Source organism: Oncorhynchus clarkii, chromosome 18 (genome assembly GCF_045791955.1).
Source record: "Oncorhynchus clarkii lewisi isolate Uvic-CL-2024 chromosome 18, UVic_Ocla_1.0, whole genome shotgun sequence".
Lineage (NCBI taxonomy): Eukaryota > Metazoa > Chordata > Actinopteri > Salmoniformes > Salmonidae > Oncorhynchus > Oncorhynchus clarkii.
The window spans coordinates 21,355,420-21,377,070 of NC_092164.1; the positions used below are offsets into that span (position 1 = coordinate 21,355,420).

At 43.6% G+C, this 21,651-nt stretch overlaps 3 protein-coding genes across 5 annotated transcripts in view; 2 read left to right on the top strand and 1 right to left on the bottom strand.

The window, feature by feature from the left end:
* LOC139373185 (gamma-aminobutyric acid receptor subunit beta-3-like) overlaps positions 1 to 11,175 on the bottom strand; it is a 57,063-nt gene extending 45,888 nt beyond the window's left edge. The window contains exon 1 of one of the 2 annotated variants that reach the window (XM_071113363.1): positions 10,690 to 11,175. In XM_071113363.1, coding sequence (XP_070969464.1) covers positions 10,690 to 10,817 — 128 coding nt within the window. In that variant the 5' untranslated portion in view covers positions 10,818 to 11,175. The remainder of the gene's footprint in view (positions 1 to 10,689) is intronic. The other variant, XM_071113360.1, reaches the window with a different exon arrangement.
* Positions 1 to 17,470, top strand: part of LOC139373186 (gamma-aminobutyric acid receptor subunit alpha-5-like) — a 35,802-nt gene extending 18,332 nt beyond the window's left edge. Inside the window, exons 7-10 of the mRNA XM_071113364.1 lie at positions 8,543 to 8,686; positions 11,817 to 11,969; positions 14,004 to 14,215; positions 14,468 to 17,470. Of these exons, the coding sequence (XP_070969465.1) occupies positions 8,543 to 8,686; positions 11,817 to 11,969; positions 14,004 to 14,215; positions 14,468 to 14,773 (815 nt within the window). The 3' untranslated portion in view covers positions 14,774 to 17,470. The remainder of the gene's footprint in view (positions 1 to 8,542; positions 8,687 to 11,816; positions 11,970 to 14,003; positions 14,216 to 14,467) is intronic.
* A 2,489-nt stretch (positions 17,471 to 19,959) lies between these two features.
* LOC139373187 (gamma-aminobutyric acid receptor subunit gamma-3-like) overlaps positions 19,960 to 21,651 on the top strand; it is a 42,284-nt gene continuing 40,592 nt past the window's right edge. For both annotated transcript variants that reach the window (XM_071113366.1, XM_071113365.1), the window contains exons 1-2: positions 19,960 to 20,312; positions 20,892 to 21,043. In XM_071113366.1, coding sequence (XP_070969467.1) covers positions 20,260 to 20,312; positions 20,892 to 21,043 — 205 coding nt within the window. In that variant the 5' untranslated portion in view covers positions 19,960 to 20,259. The remainder of the gene's footprint in view (positions 20,313 to 20,891; positions 21,044 to 21,651) is intronic.

Genomic DNA, 21,651 nt, shown 5'->3' on the forward strand with positions numbered 1-21,651 from the left:
CGTCCATGCATTACTAACACAAGGTTATCTGTATGAAGTGGAGAGATGGAGAGTACAGAGGGCCCATGCGTCCCAAATGGCACCCTATTCCCTATTTTCTGCACTACTTTTGACCCGGGTCAAAAGTAGTGCACTAAATAGGGAATAGGGTGCCATTTGGGACCTGCGCACAGCCTCTTTTGATAAACGAAGCTGATTTTAAAATGGGTTGTATACTACAGGCAAGGCTCAATCAGTGCATAGCTGTATACCCGGTGTAGCTCTTTTCTATTCCCATGGTCAAGTAGGGGTTTTAGACGCTGTAAAACCATCCTATTACTATTAGGTACTAGCACAGTCTCCTCACAGGTACAGTAGATGGCTCAGGTTTTCAGATTAAGATGTATTGGTGCGTGGACAGTATGTAAGCAAAGATTATATCAAATCTGTCCATCGTTTCATTTGTTCATTTGTTTGTTCTTTCGTTTATTCATTTGTTTCATTCATTCATGTATCGCAACTCCTAATGTTCATGTTATGTAATAGATGGGTGTGTACCGTGCAATCTTAAAGTCAGGAAGAGGTTGCCGTAAAGTTGGCATATGTGACAGTCCCCGTCTGCCAAATTCTTTAGCTCTACTACTAAATCATGGTATTCCCCGCATCATTATCCTTAAGGCTTCTAAACCCACCCAACTTTACATTTTGGCCCTGGCTTTCGGCTAAAGCCATCCAAGAAGTCTGACTGTAAATAGCAATCCACTAGGCATGGCCAGTAGTACCAGTACTACAGCAAAGTGCTATGACATGCTATTGAGCTTGGTTGCTTAGTTACTGCACTTTACATTGATCCATCACTTTCTTTTTCTTTGTTCTTCCCACCCAACACACACACACACACACACACACACACACACACACACACACACACACACACACACACACACACACACACACACACACACACACAGTCCTAACATGACAAATGCCTTTAATTTTCCTCCTACAGCTAGGGAGAAACGCTCGTTTAGTCCCTAGAAACATTCACAGTGGACCTCATTTGTATTATTTTCTTTAATCCAGAAAGACACTTTGTCATCCGGGGGATTAAACTACAGTCATTCTTTTCATCCATAATTAGAAAAATAAAATAAAAGATAGATTTTTTTTATTTTTACATGGAACATGGAAATGAAGTAGACTGGTGCAGTGTATAGCCTTGAAGTACCTGACTCGCCCTCACATTTTCTTTCTCTCTCTCCGTGTTCTCTCTCTCTCTCTCTGTTTCCTTTTCTTTCTTCCAGGCTCCTGCGGCTCATCCCTTTCTTAACCTGGTTCTCTAGGCCTTTGTGTTTTTCTATTTTTATATACAGACCATCTACAAAAGCTGAGGAATCTATAGAGATGTAGGATATTCATTTGATCAACCTGTTGCAGGAGGTTGACGTTTGTCATTTCCTACTTTGAAATTCATTTTAGACGGGATTTTAACTTGTGAAAAATGTCAGTCAATTTCAATCCAATTAACAATTCAAATGTCCTGTTGCTGTAGGATTATTTTCCTGCTATAGTAAATGAAGATCCTATATCTGTACCTCCACTCATTCCCCATGGTCCTGACTGGCCCATTAGTCCTCACGATCCACCTTCCTCTGCATCTCCCTGCCTGCTTATAGAGACCTAGGCCTCACATTGATAGCAGACAGGAAAGGTGCTGTTTCTGAGGTTTCTCGCCGAATGCTGGCCCTCTATTCTTAGGACAGGTGTGGTTTCACGTCAATATCCACACAGTGTTTCAACAGTGACAGTGTTCAGGAGAGGAACAGCTTGCTAGTTGTTTGAGTTTAAATTAGGCTAACACCTCTGATAAAGCGTAAATCCTTCATCTGCACTTGATTGAATTCTTTTGTTGGACTGCAGGTACTGTCCTAGCCAGCGCTGTCCCGACAGTAGGTTACTGACTACCCTAAAGGTTGCAATTATACTTTACATACAATATAAACGCAACAATTTCAAAGATTTTACTGAGTTACAGTTCAAATCATGAAATCAGTCAAATGCAATAACTTCATTAGGCCCTAATCTGTGCATTACCATGCTGAAACATGAGCTGATGGCAGCGAATGAATGGCATGACAATTGGCCTCAATTGGCCTTCACTGGATCTCTGTGCATTCAAATTTCCATCAATATAATGCAATTGTGTTCATTGTCCTTAGCTTATGCCTGCCCATACCATAACCCTATCGCCACCTTGGGGCACTCTGTTCCCAACATTGACATCAGCAAATTGCTCACTCACATGACGCCATACACAGGGTCTGCGTTTGTGAGGCCGATTGAACGTACTTCCAAATTCCCAAAACGACGTTGGAGGCGGCTTATGGTAGAGAAATTAACATTCAATTATATGACACCAGCTCTGGTGGACATTCCTGCAGTCAGCATGCCAAATGCACGCTCCCTCAAAACATGAGACATATGTGGCTGTCACACGGATCTGTTTCACCTGTCTTGTGCTTGTCTCCACCCCCCCACCAGGTATTTCCCATTTGTTCCCATTATCCCCTGTGTATTTATACCGGTGGTTCTGTTTGTCTGTTGCCAGTTCGTCTTGTCTCGTCAAGCCTACCAGCGGGTTTTTCTAGTCCCTGTTTTCTAGTCCTCCCGGTACCAACCTTTTCTGCCTGCCCTGACCCTGAGCCCGCCTGCCATACCATTCTGCCTGCCCTGACCTCGAGCCTGCCTGCCATCCTGTACCCATCTGACTCTGACCTAGTTTACGAACTTCTGCCTGTCCTCGACCTGCCTCTTGCCTGCCCCTTGTCTATTAATAAATATCAGAGACTCGAACCATCTGCCTCCTGTGTCTGCATTTGGGTCTCGTCCTGTGTCGTTATAGAATGAACTGGCCATGACTGACCCAGCAGAGTCGGACTAGCTCCTCAACACTGTCTCCCTGCATGGAGCCACCATTGGGAGAAATTAGGAGCTACTCCAGAAGCTTATGGAAGTACATACTTTGGCAGAATGCCATGACCAGGGTTTCAAATCATTACTGGAGCAATTCCGTGGACTATCTATCAGGCATCATGCCACAACGGAGACCTCCCGGACGCTCAGTAATCCCCCTACCAGTGGTGATTTTGTCCAGCCTACCCCGGCGATGGGCGCCTACAGGAACACAGGAGGGAGAGGAGGTCTGTTCTCGGCCACACTCGCTCGTCCATGGCTGCTTTCTCGCCTCGAAGAAATCAAATCAAATCAAATCAAATTTTATTTGTCACATACACATGGTTAGCAGATGTTAATGCGAGTGTAGCGAAATGCTTGTGCTTCTAGTTCCGACAATGCAGTAATAACCAACAAGTAATCTAACTAACAATTCCAAAACTACTGTCTTGTACACAGTGTGAGGGGATAAAGAATATGTACATAAGGATATATGAATGAGTGATGGTACAGAGCAGCATAGGCAGATACAGTAGATGGTATCGAGTACAGTATATACATATGAGATGAGTATGTAAACAAAGTGGCATAGTTAAAGTGGCTAGTGATACATGTATTACATAAGGATACAGTCGATGATATAGAGTACAGTATATACGTATGCATATGAGATGAATAATGTAGGGTAAGTAACATTATATAAGGTAGCATTGTTTAAAGTGGCTAGTGATATATTTACATCATTTCCCATCAATTCCCATTATTAAAGTGGCTGGAGTTGAGTCAGTGTCAGTGTGTTGGCAGCAGCCACTCAATGTTAGTGGTGGCTGTTTAACAGTCTGATAGCCTTGAGATAGAAGCTGTTTTTCAGTCTCTCGGTCCCAGCTTTGATGCACCTGTACTGACCTCGCCTTCTGGATGATAGCGGGGTGAACAGGCAGTGGCTCGGGTGGTTGATGTCCTTGATGATCTTTATGGCCTTCCTGTGACATCGGGTGGTGTAGGTGTCCTGGAGGGCAGGTAGTTTGCCCCCGGTGATGCGTTGTGCAGACCTCACTACCCTCTGGAGAGCCTTACGGTTGAGGGCGGAGCAGTTGCCGTACCAGGCGGTGATACAGCCCGCCAGGATGCTCTCGATTGTGCATCTGTAGAAGTTTGTGAGTGCTTTTGGTGACAAGCCGAATTTCTTCAGCCTCCTGAGGTTGAAGAGGCGCTGCTGCGCCTTCTTCACAATGCTGTCTGTGTGAGTGGACCAATTCAGTTTGTCTGTGATGTGTATGCCGAGGAACTTAAAACTTGCTACCCTCTCCACTACTGTTCCATCGATGTGGATAGGGGGGTGTTCCCTCTGCTGTTTCCTGAAGTCCACAATCATCTCCTTAGTTTTGTTGACGTTGAGTGTGAGGTTATTTTCCTGACACCACACTCCGAGGGCCCTCACCTCCTCCCTGTAGGCCGTCTCGTCGTTGTTGGTAATCAAGCCTACCACTGTTGTGTCGTCCGCAAACTTGATGATTGAGTTGGAGGCGTGCGTGGCCACGCACGAACCCCGGAAGTCCCCGACGCCTGCATTCCCGAGAGGATCCGAAGTCACCTGAGCCCCCTCGGGAAACATCGGGGACGGGCGAATCGTTTACTCCAGAGCCTATGCAACTGGGCAGGGCTAGATTGTCGCCTAAGGAACAATTACGTAGGCTGAGCTCCAACTGTTGTCTGTATTGTGGTTCTACAGGGCATTACATATCCACCTGTCCAGTAAAAGACCAGGCTCATCAGTAGGTACGCTGGTGAGTATGCTGGTGGGCCATACTGGGAGTCTTCTAACTCCTATTACTTGTACACCTTTCCATGTTATCCTGCTGTGGAGTGATTGGTCTAAATCTCTCCAGGTGATCATTGACTCTGGGACTGACGAGAACTTCATGGACGCTACTCTAGTATCTGAGCTGGGTATCTCCATACAAATCCTCTCCATTCCCATGGACGTCAGAGCACTGGACGGACGCTCCATTGGCAGGGTCACTCACAGTACGGTTCCCACTAACATGCGAGTGTCGGGCAATCACAGTGAGTCCATACAGCTTCTACATATTGAATCTCCCCATGTTCCTGTCGTTTTGGGATTTTCACGGCTCCAAAGGCACAACCCCCTGATTGACTGAACCACTGGATCTATCCTGGGTTGGAGCCTGTTTTGCCGCTCACATTGCCTTAAAGTGGCGCAGCCTGCCCCAGGACGTCCTCCTGCGGGCTCTGGAAAAGCATTGGATATCTCTGCCATTCCCGTGGAGTACCAGGACCTCCTGGAGGTTTTCAGCAAGGCTCGCACCAACTCCTTTCCTTCGCATCGCCCCTATGATTGCGCCATTGACTTTCTCCCGGGCACCACACCGCCTCGTGGGCGGCTGTATTCCCTCTCTGGCCCTGAGACCAAGGCCATGGAGGAGTGCACTAAGTACACTCTGCCTGCTTGGAGCATTTGACCTTCTGCCTCCCCTGCTGGCACAGGTTTCTTCTTTGTGGAAAAGAAGGACAAGACCCTCCGCCCATGTATCAACTACCAGGGCCTCAATGATATCACTTTGAAGAATCGTTACCCTCTACAACTCCTCTCCTCGGCTTTCAAACCTCTCCAGGGGGCAACCTTCTTTTCTAAGTTGGACCTTCGGAACGGCTACCACCTAGTTCGGAAAAGGGAAGGAGACGAGTGGAAGACCGCTTTCAACCCAGCTAACGGACACTATGAGTACCTGGTCATGCCGTTTGGACTCACCAACGCCCCTGCAGTTTTCCAGGCCCTGGTCAACGATGTGCTCTGTGACATGCTGAATCGGTTTGTGTTTATCTACCTCAATGACATCCTTGTTTGTTCCCGTTCTGCTCAAGAGCATGTCCGACAAGTCGTCCAGCGCCTCTTAAGTTGTTTGTGAAAACTGAAAAGCGTGAATTCCATTCACCCCACTATCTCTTTTCTGGGATACGTCATCGCTGAAGGGAACGTTCAGATGGATCCTGACAAGGTGAGAGTAGTGGTGGATTGGCCCCAACACACATTTAGAGTGCAGCCTCAACGTTTTCCCGGATTCACTCATTTCTGGGATTTCCCATCTCTAAAATCCTTAGTCCCACTGTTCTGTTGCTTCCCTTCGTATACATCCCACGGTTCATGTGTCTAAGATTTGTCTCACAGCCCTTTGTCTCCTGTTTCCAGGCCCCACTCCCCCTCCCCGTCTCCGTCTCATCGATGGCCATCCGGCATACATGGTGAGACGCCTGGTGAGTGTTCGACCTCGGGGCAGGAGTTTCCAGTACCTGGTTGACTGGGAGGGTTATGACCTGAAGGAGAGGTGCTGGGTCCCTACTAAGGACATCCTGGACCCGGCCCTCATCGTTGACTTTCACAGCCGGCATCCCGGTCAACCAGGTATGCGCCCAGGTAGGACGCCAGGTGGCGCCCCTAAAGGGGGTTACTGTCACATCCTGATCGGTTTCACCTGTCTTGTGCTTGTCTCCACCCCCCCCACCAGGTGTCTCCAATTTGTTCCCATTATCCCCTGTGTATTTATACCGGTGGTTCTGTCTGTTGCCAGTTCGTCTTGTCTCGTCAAGCCTACCAGCAGGTTTTTCTAGTTCCTGTTTTCTAGTCCTCCCGGTTCCGACCTTTTCTGCCTGCCCTGACCCTGAGCCCGCCTGCCATACCATTCTGCCTGCCCTGACCTCGAGCCTGCCTGCCATCCTGTACCCACCTGACTCTGACCTGGTTTACGAACTTCTGCCTGTCTTCGACCTGCCTCTTGCCTGCCCCTTGTCTATTAATAAATATCAGCAACTCGAACCAACTTCCTCCTTTGTCTGCATTTGGGTCTCGTCCTGTGTCGTTATAGTGGCATTGTGTTGTGCAACAAAACGGCAAATTTTAGAGTGCCCATTTATTTTCCCGAGCTCAAAGTGCACTTGTGTAATGATCGTGCTGTTTAATCGGCTTCTTGAAATGCCACACCTGTCAGGTGGATGGATTATCTTGGCAAAGGAGAAATGCTCACTAACAGGGATGTAAACAAATTTGTGAGAAAAAAAATGAGAGAAATAAGCTTTTTGTGTGTTTGGAAAAATTCTGGGTTCTTTCATTTCAGCACATGAAATATGGGACCTACACTTGACATGTTGCATTTATATTTTTGTTTAGTGTAGAATGTACATAGTAAATGTCTGATGATTGGAAATTTGATAGTAACAATGCTTTTGTTAATTCATTTCAAAAATAAAATTAGATACGTTTGTACTTCAAATGATAACTCTCTGTCATGAGTAGTGTAAAAAAAAAAGGGTTTCTGGCTGTAACAGATCGCCAAACTCTTCATCTTCATATTTTGGTTTATAGTTCATATTTGACATGCACCTACCTGATTACAATAAACTATAGCTGACCTGACCTGACCTTTGTATTACTGATCGAACCAGACTGTTCTATTGATACAGCCTATTAAGAGATCCTAATGGTTGGCAGGCCTTTGTGTTCTCTCTTGAGTCAGTGTTTCAGGAGAGGAGCCAATGCAACTCCTTGTGGATGTCATGAGTCTTTAGGGCTTAGCCCCAGCTTTAGCGTGAGCTCCACACTGGACCCTCCTGTAATCCTCTAGGTAAGAGGGATGATGTCCTAAAGGTGGAAAATCAACACAGAGAGCTGACACGAGAAATCGTTCCCTTTTAGATTAATTGGGAAATAATTTGATTACAGATCACCAATTTAAGCGAAAAAACGAGTAGGCTACAATCTGAAGCTGGTGTTGGTGTGTTTGTGTGTGTCTGCCTGCCTGCCTGTCTGTCTGTCTGCCTATCCGTCTGCCCATTTGACTGCGTATGCATCCTTGTCTTTCTGTATGTCACGATGCCTGATGACCCTCTGCTGTGGCAGAGGCGTAATTTGGACCAGACCTTGGGGGTCAGCGTTAGCCGACACCCTCAGCTTCAATCAGCCACTGTGGGTGGCTATGTGATTAACAAGCTGTGTTGCTTTGCAAACATGTGCTCAACCACAGCTCAATCTAAGCCTGAAGCCCCAGAGGGGCAAAGCTGGCAGAGTCCCTTACTCTGGTCTATACTGTACAGCTCCTGGGGTATTGTCCTACTATGGTAAAGGAAAAGAGATTGGGTATAGCCGTGTTGTCTCTTAAGCTCTGTTCTTAGAGAGAAAACCATTCACCACATAATCCACAAACGCAATGGGTGCCTAGCTGTACTTAACACAGCAGGATCAGAAGCAACTTTTTGGCACTGAGACTTTGCATTTGCTCAATAAATCAACTAGGACACCAAACCACGATGTAGTTTCACTTAGAGTAGGATATGAGGAACCTTGTGCCCTGGACATAAGTAACAAACTGTTCCGTTCCTTTTCCATCATGCATTTCATGCGTACACGACGTCGGCCTCCGATATGTGTTGCCAGAAGAACGTTTAGTCCTAGTAATAGCTTCATCCTAGTTTCGCTTGACTCAACATCTGAGCTTCAACTATGACTTTGGTCTGAGACTTGGTAGTTCCTGATATGTGCCCTGGCCTGTATAATATCTCATTAGCGCCCTCACGGTGTCCCGTTTCTCTCTTTCAGATGCCTATCCAGTCTCTGAGGTGGTGTACCTCTGGCAAACCGGTGCTGCCAAGTCTGTAGTGGTGGCAGAAGACGGATCCCGTCTCAACCAGTACCACCTGATCGGCCAGACCGCAGGCTCTGAGGACATCTACACTAGTCGAGGTGAGGTATATTCTCTATTTCCCAGCTTTTCTTCCAATATCCACACTAGCATACCCTAGAATTAAGCAATGTATTACGGTATGCATTCTAATTGGTATGCACATATGGATGTTGAAATGGAATGTAGCCTGAGACATTTTGATTTAGAATTGTACCCTTTAGGTATCAAATAATATATAGAAAATGTTTGATAAAATATTGTATTTTGACCTACTACTATAGCCCATAGAAACGCATTGAATAGCGCATTCATAAATGACTAAAAGGACAGTGCAAACATGAAGGTTTTGAAGTGTCTGTCCTATATCTAGGAGACATAAGAAAGCTCAGGAAATAATTGGGTTTTTATGGACATATATTGAACAACCCTTATATTTGTTGGCACAACTACCTCCATACTTCCATTCATTGTATGGGTTACCTTCAGACGAGTCCTGTGACACTTGTTGGGGTAGTAGGGCAAAACAGAGAGTCTCATCTTTCCATAGAGGGGTCATCTTAGTTGGTAGGCCAAACCCTTCAGACGCTACAGACGTTTTCGTGAGAAGACCGGAAAAAGAGGGTTCTCTCACGGTCTGACAAACACAGATGTAGCTCGGCCACCTTCCACCGCAGGTGCGGAAGGCTGTCATAGGCGGACACCATGGATTAAGACACAGCCCATGTAAATATCTCTATCTTAAGCTGACCGATTTTCATGGGGATTCTGTTATTATGTTACTTAGATTGAAGCACGGGTGGGTCAGTAGACTCTTGAATATTACATTGGGGAAATGAATATTTTGGGTGAAGGTATCCTATCCCTTTGAAATGTCATTCTCCAAACTCCACTGTACTTCGCTGTAGGCTAGCGGGGGGGGGGGGGGGGGGGGGGGGGGGGGGGGGGGGGTATTTTTGGTGAAGGAGCAAGAGCAGAAAGGGAAGGAGCCAGCTGTCACTTAGGCTACACATGGACTCACTTATTCCTGTCCTGAGCTCCCTGGGAGTCACGGGTTAATCCCGTGTTGACTGTCCCATCAGGCTTTTGCATAAGAGGACGACATCACAGCGCCCGCAGGGATTGGACATCCCAGGCTCCCGGGCAAAGACACGTGGGACTGAAAGGCTTAATTCCCTTTATGTAAAGCAGAACTGTAGTACACTTCGGCTGCTGTCTGCAGAATGGCTGTTAAAAGTGTGGATTTCCCTGGTGTGGTGGGTAGAATGGCAGAAACCATCCAGCACTGTGAGAGTCATCATCACAGCCGTTTAACTCCTTGGCCATGAAAGGAAAGGAGAGGCAGGACAGTCCCTCCATGGCAATCTCCCTTGATCATGGATAAGAACTAAAACCCTCCCTGCCTGTTAAGTAGACAGCGGGATCCTATAAGCTTCCCTGCAGGGCCACTGATAAGTGTAAACTATAGTCCATTTGTGGACTGACCCCGAACTTCAGTAGGCCCGCGAGCTAAAAGTGTGTTTCTGTGGATCTCCTTTCCTCCACCTGCTCCTCTCTGCTTGCCAGCAAGTGACAAATGGGAGCTGCGGAGGTCAGGCGGTGGCTGTAGGCCGTCTGTCTGGCCCAAGGCCAAGTCAGTAGAGTTCACTGTCCCCGATGGGAATCCAGTGGGTCAGTTCTGTTGCGGTTCTTGAATTAGCATGTGCCTAATCTTAGCTCTATGGCTAAATCAAGACGAGATTAGCAACAGCTCGGTTTAGGGACATGACATCCTATACCCCCTCACAGTACATTTACAGCAAACCACACTGAAAATAAATACCGTACACCCCTAAAATGAAATAGTACACTGTATGGTAAAAGAGGGAAATATAGTTTGTCCTGCAAAATGGAGTCCTTTAGTTGGGTTTAGAACCGTGTGCTTTTATGCAATGTCTCCTTTGGACAGATCCCAAAACCCAGCCTATTCCAGTTTCCTTTGTTTATATTTGCATATTTACATGTAAATGACATTTACTTAAGTATTTCAAGAACTTTCTGGGACCACCGTTGCCTTAGTACTCACCAGTTGACCAACATGGCTGCGTTATTGTCTGCAATGAATGGAAGTTCCCCATAAACGCTCCAGAATCCTTGCAGTAAAATCCACCAAAGGTACATGTTCATTCCTCTATGAGTCTCATCGGGCTCCATGCATCAACAGCAAACAGTCCGGATGGAGGATCGGATCCCCGGTTGGTCGGTCGGTCGCTCGGGGCGGAGAGAGGCTGGGAGTCATGGGTGTCTCCCCGGTGGGCCGAGAAGACGCCGGCTAGCTGGGGCTTCTGGGGCTGGAGACATGATGGTCCCTGCGTTGGCCCTACGTCCGTTTGGCTCACAGAATCACAAACTTCCCATGGGGCACCAGGTCAGCCCCCCTCCATCACACCCCTGGGAGAATTGTTATTAACTCTGAGCTTAGGTCTGTAGATATCTGTCCGTCGGTCGCTGGAGATTTGGTAGCGTCGCGTCCTTGTCGAGTGTGTGAGGCCAGAGCACAGCAGAGCAGAGCCGAGCTGAGTGAGTGGGCAGGACTGAGCTAGCGTTTTCCCTGATGGCAGGATGCAGATTGTGACAGGGGATTAGTGAGATACAAAAATCCGATTTTGCCTGGAGAACGCAGCAGTCATCAGTGGATTTTCTATAGTTTATCAGGCGCCGGCTGTGGGAAGCTAGAAAGGATTTTTTTAAAGCTTCAAATGCAATCTTCAGTTGGTTAACAGGATATGTTTGTTTTTTCCCTCTCCACTTTTTTACCACAACACATTTACCTCACACAGCAACTGTCACATTATTGAGTGTAACATACATATTTTAGCGAAGCCATTTTATATAATATTTTATTCATCTGATTAATTGTTTTCTTAGATAATTATATTTGTTGGCGATTGTTGCCATGGGCCATGTGTCATTGTCATGTGTTTTTTTTATATAACTTTTTTAAAATATATATTTATATTTTATATAACTTTTTTTTTTTACAAAAATGCATATTATTCTAAAGTTCGATAAAATTATGAAATATATAATACAATTAGACAAAAATGCAGGATGACTTTGCGATCCACTCTCTCTTTCCACTGTATATCTCTATCATTGTTGCCACTGCAATTATTCATTTATCTTTGTCCCACTGTCCTCTAAAACCAACAGGACAGTACACAGTCATGATGTGTCACTTCTACCTGAAGAGGAAGATTGGTTACTTTGTCATTCAGACCTACATGCCCTGCTTCATGACCGTGATCCTGTCCCAGGTGTCCTTCTGGCTCAACCGTGAATCTGTACCAGCCAGGACCGTCTTTGGTTAGTATAACCGCACCACAACCACTTGAATCAACTCTAACTAAAAGTGTACTTTCAACTCAAAATGGACAGTATGTTGCCCCGTCACCCAACACATACAATTATCACAATTTTCATGAATGAATGTTAGATTGTTTACATTTAAACCTTTAGTTAGCCAGATAAGTCATTGAGAACACATTGTCTTTCACAATAACGACCTGGTTAAACGACAATTATCTATATCATCCATGATCATGCCAATTTGAAATAGATTTTCAGGCAATTATAGACATTACAGGTGATTACCACCTTTTCTCTTGTCCCCAAAAAAAATAAACTGAATGTCTACAGTAGGGTTCCCCAACTGGCAGGGTGATTTTATTTGGCCCCCCAAGTTCTGAGCAAAAATAAATAAATCATTTTTTTTATACTTGTTTTATTTATTGTTGGACATAGAAGACTGTAAAAACACCAGCAAATCAGCTCTAAGTGAATTTAATTTTGACAATCTATTCCAAAATATTCCCACCCATAATAGAGAGATACGCTAAATGACAAAATAAAGTATGTGGACACCTGTTCATTGAACATCTCATTCCAAAATCATGGGCATTAATATGGAGTTGGTCCCTCTTTTGCTTCTATAACAGCCTCCACTTTTCTGGGAACATTGCTATAGGGACTTGATTCCATTCAGCCACCTGAGCATCATTGAGGCCGGGCACTGATGTTGGCCGATTAGGCCTGGCTCGCAGTCGGCGTTCCAATTCATCCCAAAGGTGTTCGATGGGGATGAGGTCAGGGCACTGTGTAGGCCACTCAATTTCTTCCACACCAATCTCGACAAATCATTTCTGTATGGACCTCGCTTTATGCACAGGGGCATTGAAACAGGACTGTTGCCACAAAGTTGGAAGCACAGAAACATCTATAATGTCATTGTATGCTGCAGCGTTAAGATTTCCCTTCACTGTAACTAAGGGGCTTAGCCCGAACCATGGAAAACAGCCCTAGACCATTATTCTTCATCCACCAAACTTTACAGTTGGCACTATTCATTCGGGCAGATAACGTTATCCGACAAACCTAGATTCGTCCGTCGGATTGCCAGATGTTGAATGCTTGATTCATCACTCCAGAGAACGCGTTTCCACTGCTCCAGAGTTGGCGTGAAGCTTTACACCAGTCCAACTGACGCTTGGCATTGCGCATGGTGATCTGAGGCTTGTGTGCGGCTGCTCGGCCATGGAAACCCATGTCATGAAGCTCCCGATGAACAGTTCTTGTGCTGACGTTGTTTCGAGAAGCAATTTGGAACTCGGTAGTGAGTGTTGCAACCTAGGACGCGCTACGTGCTTCGGTGGTCCCGTTCTGTGAGCTTGTGCGGCCTACTGTACCACTTCGCGGCTGAGCTGTTGTATGACGGTGCCACATTGAAAGTCACTGAGCTCTTCAGTGAGGCCATTCTATTGCCAATGTTTGTCTATGGAGATTGCATGGCTTTGCGCAAGATTTTATACTCCTGTCAGCAATGGGTGTGGCTGAAATAGCCAAATCCACTCATTTGAAGGGGTGTCCACATATAGTGTATATAGTGTATACTGTATGTTATCGAATACAAATGTAAGCAAGGTTTGAAATTATTGTTTTAATGAAGTATTATACTTGTTTGGTCTTCTTGTGATCAATTTGCAGTCTACAAATGATTTGTAATTATGTTCCGGCCCCCTGACCATCCGCTCAATAACAAATCGGCCCGTGGCTGAATCTAGTTGATGATCCCAAAATGTCTACAGCTACCACACGTCACTACAGATTATGTTAACGACTCTATTCCCATATACTAAAGAATATATTACAACCTGTTGCTCACTCATCATACAGGGGTAGTGTTCATAAGGCAGAGAATGGAATAAAATGGACTGAAACAGGGAGGGAATACTTGGCCTTGTCCAAGTAGAAACTATTATTTTATTTTTTCTGTTGCAAAACATTTAAAACCCTTTTCCAATGTGTGCCCTAATGAACATCACGTATCTGTTTTTCTACCAGGTGTCACTACAGTGCTGACTATGACTACTCTCAGTATCAGCGCTCGCAACTCGCTGCCTAAGGTGGCCTACGCCACAGCCATGGATTGGTTCATCGCTGTGTGCTATGCGTTCGTCTTCTCCGCGCTTATCGAGTTTGCCACCGTCAACTATTTCACCAAGAGGAGCTGGGCGTGGGATGGCAAGAAGGCCATGGAGGCTCAGCACCCAAAGGTGAGTCCAGGTATCCCACTCTCCTTTAAGAAAACTGTCTATGAAACACTATTGAAAAGTGATAGAGAGCTATGGTCGTGTTTTTGGGATGACGTAATGGAAACATTGATGCTGTACATGCATAATAATTACTGACCGTTTAGTCCCGGTTTGTGAGGGTCGACATGAAACACAGACTATTTGTATCCATCCAACACAAATAGTACCGTATTAAATATTAAATGATACATTTTAAATGTTTTATCTCAACAGAAAAGGGACCCTATGGTGCTTTCTAAGAAGCCCAACAATGTCTGTACAGCAGGAGTGAACTACACCCCCAACATCACTAAGGATATCTCTATCTCCACCATCTCCAACAGCACCTCCATACAACTAAGATCGTCTGAAACAGAAGTCCTGGACCCCAAGAAAACCTACAACAGCGTGAGCAAAATCGACAAAATGTCCCGGATAGTTTTCCCTGTCCTATTTGGAACCTTTAACCTAGTGTACTGGGCTACTTACCTCAACAGAGAACCGGTCATCAAAGGAGTCAACATATTGGCTCCAACATAGTGTCTTTGTCAAACACACCACCCTACCTTCAACCATATTGGCCTACAAGCTGCTGAAGAAAATGCTACTGTCTCACAAAGGATGGGAGATGTCATGGGTTCTGTCTTTCTCATACTGTCATTTGCATGAAGCTTTTAGAGAGATACTCTACCCATGTTTGCCTTGATATTCCCTCTTTATACCTACTGTACATTGCTTTAATTCAACAATGACATTTTGAAAGTGAAAATCAATGACATTTTGAAAGTGAAACCCGACAAGGACATTTTGAAATGCTGCAGTGTGGACATTTGCCCTGGCCTCAAATGAATTGAAAACTGTCATGGCATTTATGTTGTTGTTTATAACCCGGTCATCTTGAAGAATAAGAGACTGAGAAACACAAGCTGTGTTAGTAATATGAAGTAAGATATTGGAGGCTAGGAAAGTGAGGCTAGGAAAGTAAGGAAAGTGGTGAGTAATGATTTTCAGTGTCATTTCCAGTCAATTTGTAAAGTTTGTATAATACTGCAGACAAATCTCTCTTATCTCTATTGGATACATATGTTGTTATACTTTTGTCATTTTTGCCCATCTCACATGTACTGTTTGTACAATTTAAAATGTTACTATTTCTTACCTCTATCTATATAATGTACAGATTAATAATTTTTTGGACAAACGTGGGTCTAACTGTGGAGACAGAGGCCAAATAAGCTAGCAAGATACGCTGTGATGTAATTGATGATACAGTCTAATCAACCTAGGTGAAAGTGCACAGTGGGAACATTCTAAGCATTACCATGTTATAAATTGGTTGGTTGATAAGGTCTGACTTTTTCAATTGCAATGAAAGCGTTTTCACTAAGCTAGAGGGAGTGGATGCCTACTTAGAAGTTTTGAGCTGACCCTTTGTCGTGAAAGGTTGAACTCGTATACTGTAACAGGATCCGTTTTCAGGGTCGTGTTCCTTAGCAATCAAATGGGGAAAAAAACAGACTGAAACATGGATGCACTTCCTGGATTTGTTCAATAAGAAACACTTATTTCATTTACCGTTTCAAAACATTTTGGCACAGTTTGCCCTACTGAACACAGCCCTTCTACACTGCTGTCCTATCCTCATTGTGTCATGACCAGATTGGCCCCAGTCCCTGAAGTCTGCTAGGGTTGAATTAGCCTGGGATAATGAGCTTGTACCTGTTAAACACTCTATCTGATATGGCCCCTGGAGAGAGAACGAACCACATGGGACTGACCACCCACCCTCACCCCAGGCCCAGAGCGCTTTGTTCAGGGTACGGAAAGGAGAGCATGTGGGTAGGGCTCCGGGGCATGGTGCCTCTGTGGTAACACCTACTTTCTTGTTACAGACTCAAGAGATCGAGATATGGTATCTTTTTTTTTTTTTAAAGAGAAAGAAAGAAGAATAATGGATGAAACACGAAATAATACGTTTGTGCTTCAAGGCCACCGTACTGGAAAGAGAAAAAGAATCCCCACTTCAGTAAAAGATGGAGATACAGCCTATATGAAACAAGCTGTTCCTGAGAATCACATAAACTCGTCGACACAGCGTGTACAGAGAGAAAATAGATGGATAATTATGGATATGATGATGGATAATATTAGTGACGGATGGATAATTTAAATGTCACTGACGTTACAGTTCTCATTAAAGTATCATGTTGTAGATAACGCAATAACTGAACATGCATTATTATTAATGATTTTATATTCAAATCTCCTAGGCAACAAAGACATCCTTCATGTATATAGAGACAGTGACTAAAATACCTCTTTATTTGTATGTCTCTATGTGACATCTTGTGTTAAAGGAATAATCCACCAAAAAAACTTGTATGTAATCTTTTTCATTAGTCCACATTTGATACAGTCCCAAAATTGTTTTGCATGTCAGCAATCATGTTTTCAAGATAAAGGACTTTCACAAAGTAAATTGCCACATCATTAAATGATGTCATTCCATTGCAAATCAAACCTATTTAATTTAATGTCAGATATAATATATTAATTAGTTATGTGTACTATTCTCCTTGTACTCGTGTCAATGTGTACATACTTTGAGGCTGCAGCAAACATTTCTTTTTTTAAGCACTTGACAATGAAGCATCCCTCTGAAAAGAAATCCACCAATCAGACTTAAAGTACATCTTAATGGAACAAATGGAACATGACCCCATGGAGGTGTCATGTATGAGCTATCCCTTGTCACTAATAGCAACTAGCAAAGGATAGGAGAGGAGGGGACTGCGCTGATGACTCGATGGATTATAGAAATACTGGCCCATGAGGTTCTGTTGTGTAGGGAGAGAGAGGACTGATTCCATCCCATCAGTCACTGTGGCAGCCACATCTGCCATACATCTGTTTGTCAAGGATTTAGTTCCGCTTAAGTTGCTTTTCCATTCAGGAGCCCTGTGTGCTTCCCTCCAATTTAAGCCCTAACTGATGACAAATGGTGGTGCTCCTATGCAGTGGACAGCTGGGGTGCGTGTTAGCAGGCAGGGAGAAATGTACAATTGCAATGCTACGCTGAGACAAAGACACATGATAGCTCATCGCTATGAGGTTGTAGCTTAGCATAGTGCATACACTACCACCCATGTGTGTGTCTGATGCATCAATGGATTATGTGACTAAAAAGTGTCAATAAATGTATGTACATTATTTGATTAAATTAGTACACTGAAATCACGTTTTACCCTATTATTATATTCTGTTTTCAGGGGGGAGAAATTATCAAACAGAATGGATGGTTTTCAGTCACAGTAGCCTATACCCTCTGTGTATGCATGTTGCATGTCGATAGGCTATACAGTAGCCTATATCCTCTGTGTATGCCTGTTGCATGTAGATAGGTTATACAGTAGCCTATATCCTCTGTGTATGCATGTTGCATGTAGATAGGTTATACAGTAGCCTATATCCTCTGTGTATGCCTGTTGCATGTAGATAGGTTATACAGTAGCCTATATCCTCTGTGTATGCATGTTGCATGTAGATAGGTTATACAGTAGCCTATATCCTCTGTGTGTGCATGTTGCATGTAGATAGGTTATACAGTAGCCTATATCCTCTGTGTATGCCTGTTGCATGTAGATAGGTTATACAGTAGCCTATATCCTCTATGTATGCCTGTTGCATGTAGATAGGTTATACAGTAGCCTATATCCTCTGTGTATGCATGTTGCATGTAGATAGGTTATACAGTAGCCTATATCCTCTGTGTATGCCTGTTGCATGTAGATAGGTTATACAGTAGCCTATATCCTCTGTGTATGCATGTTGCATGTAGATAGGCTATACAGTAGCCTATATCCTCTGTGTATGCATGTTGCATGTAGATAGGCTATACAGTGGCCTATATCCTCTGTGTATGCATGTTGCATGTAGATAGGCTATACAGTGGCCTATATCAGGCAACTTGTATTACACAGTAAAGCCAAATAATCCATCGATTTGAATCAAACCTGGGAGAAAGCAGGGGTACTGGTTGGAGGATTTGGATGAATACATCCTAATTCAGATGTATTTATATGTCATGAACATCTTTCAAAATTCATGAGCTTGACATAATGGAAGAGATGGATGCTTGCTTTACCTTTATTTAACTAGGCAAGTCAGTTAAGAACAAAACCTTATTTTCAATGACAGCCTAGGAACAGTGAGTTATCTGCCTTGTTCAGGGGCAGAATGACAGATTTTTACCTTGTCAGCTCGGGGATTCGATCTTGGAGCCTTATCAGTTACTAGTCTAACGCTCTAACCACTAGGCTACCTGCTGCCACATTTCCAATTGGTGTGGGATTATAATGTGCATCCAGGGAACAATAAACCTCTCTCTCCCACTTCTGTGGCTGCTTCCTGCTCCACACTGGTTCCTGCTCCACACTGGAAGATGCTATTTCCTACTAGGGCAGATTATATTTTGGGACTGAGACATCAAAAGGTAAATCCTCTGTACAGTATTATTCCACTGGCATACAGACCAGCCTGGTCTCATAGACTAGATTTAAGATAGTAATTGTAAATCCTGAACTCTCAAATTAGTACGATATGTTGCGTTTGGTATAAAAACATGGTTACTTAAGGCAAAACCAAAAGTATGATGGTTGGTCGGGGGGGTTGAGTAGGTGTATAACGAGAATGTCTAGCAACCCAAAGGTTGTGAGTTTGAATCTCATTACGGACAATTTTAGCTGATTAGCAACTTTTCAACTACTTACTACTTTTTATCTACTTTGCAGCTACTTAGCATGTTAGCTAACCCTTACCCTTACCATACCCATTTTGGCTAATCCTTCCCCTAGCCCTAACCCTAATATTAACCCTTTAACCTAATCCCTAAATTTAAACCTAACCCCTAGCCTAGCTAACGTTAGCCAGCTAACTAACTAGCTACCTAGCAAGAATTCATAACATATTGTACGTTTTACAAATTTGTAAATTCGTAACATAAAATAAGAATTGTAATTTGTAACATAACATACGAAATGGGTGGTGGACATTCACTAATTAATACATACCGTACAAAACGTAAAATATTATACTAAAAATAGTATTTGAGATTTACGTACAGAATATTGTGAAATGCTCTGAGACCAGGTTGGACAGACATAGTAGCCCTAAATTGCAGTACCGCCGCCAGCCGCTGGGAGGTGGTCTGGCTTCTCAGTGCAAACTTCCTCACGTTTTGTTGATTATCTTTACAGGTTTAATCGAAAGCAGGCTACTTAAACGAACGCAACCAACACGAATGTGGCCAATAGCATTATGTGTCAGGGTTTAGCCTGCAATAGTTAATCTGTACATTTTTCGTGTATCCCAAAAACAGGGAGAGCACGACTTTGGTTGGGAAAGCAATGTAGGGAACCAGCCTTTTCTCAGAAAGGGAGCAACTTTGAGAGGATATGGTGCCATTTTCCAGTGGCTTTCTGCTTGAAATGTATCAAGTGATTATTTATCTTAAAGTTAAAGCGTGTTATAGCAATATAGCAATATGTGATCTAAGGAGCTACAATTTGTAATGAAAAACATTTGAAAGTGAATAGGCTAGTCAAAGTTAAGATTTTGCTTGCATACTTTAATGTTTTTTATGGCTTTTTACGAGTCTCGATCTGTAGGTAGACGCCCTACTGTATCGTGTGAACGATAACGTCATCATGTCGGTGCATAAACTGGTTACTGTAATTGAATGGAACGGAAGGAGGTGGGGTGCTGCTGTTTAAGACGTTGATCATTGACGTTGCAAAGAAGGACCGGAGCGGCTCAAACAATCTCGGCGACTTCCGAACGCGGATGAATTCAACCTAATCCATGGTCGATCATCAGGAGATTTGATGGATTTCCTATAGGAAACTATACACTGGGTGAATAGTTCCAGTTTATATATACCGCTCCTTCTCCTCCCTGGCTCCCTCTACTCACCGCTCTAACAACGCAGAAGTCTCCACCGTCTTCATCATAAGTCATTTTCATGAACAATGACAACCAAGTTGCTGGTGTCTTTCTTACTTCTGTCAGTCCAACGGGTGCGGTAAGTCTCGTGACTGTTATGATAATAGGTGTTGTTTTTACATAGTCGAAATGTGAATTGTAGTCAAATGAATTAAATCAATTAGAGCCTATTATGTGCTGTGTATGTCACGCGCGTCTTTGATACGCAACAACACCGACGCGCTTGCAGAGTATTAATTGAACTTCAGAATCATTGTTTGGCCAAATAGCTATTTATACTCTCCATTTGCATTATTAACTGTCGAACGTGTTTGCATATGAATAGTCTATTCTATCAAAAAATAAATAGGTAGTTAAATTCTGTAGGTAGCCTAGTTGAATTACTGTATGTAAAACCGGGAACGTCCGTAATAATTGGTTTTGTGTTGAGATGTGTTTGATTTTGGATTATATTTTTTTCTGTTAAATAAATTACTTCTTGTACGATTTCAGTTGAAAGTTTGGTTTCATCTGCACTTGTTATGCACTGAATTCAAAAATCTAGGCCTGTAAGACTAAGACTGATCGACTTTTAATGCATGAAATATAATCTAATGTCTGTGATATTGAGATTATTTTAAAATTAATAAAACTAACTTATTTTTTATATGATATTTAGTTCCGACCCAGACCCAAGGGACTACGATGGGGACTATGAGGACACTACTGTCAGTCAGATGCTGGCTCCCAAAAACCACCAGGCAGAGGCCACGCTCATATTAAATAACTTACTTAAGGACTACGACAAGACACTACGCCCTGATATTGGAGGTGAGTTACATTTCTGTATTTTTACTGCGGATATTACAAAAACTTTCAATGGCGTGTCTAAATTGCTTTGGTGATACGCGCACCTTCAATGGCTACGTCGGAAGCGCGCTGTCCATGGTGTTGAACTGGCCTCCTCGGGCGCGGTGCTCGCTCACTGGTGGTTTTGTGCGTGTTTGTTCCACCAACGCGCTCAGAGCTTCACCTGACAACCTTATCAACCAAGCAGGAGGAGGAAATCATTCCAGATAAACAGATACACATTTGGGCAGCCTATTTGTTTACCGGTCCATGGTAACAATGAGTGGGGCACTGTATTGTATAGTAGGCTTAGGTTAGTTTCCGTGAAACAACCATCTCCCCATCTGTCCCTTGTTGATTACAAATGGAATCTAGATGAAAGGAAGTTGTCAGAAACTCAATGCTGGTCATAAAATATTAACATTTGCACTTGACACAACCATCTCATGCAGCCAAAGACAGATTTTGGATATGTATGTTAATTATCTGGTAGGGAACTGAGTTCTTCCCACAAGACTGTCTTCATACAGTAGACACATACAGTTTATTTTAGCTCCCTGAGTCTGACAACTAAATGATAGAACATTACT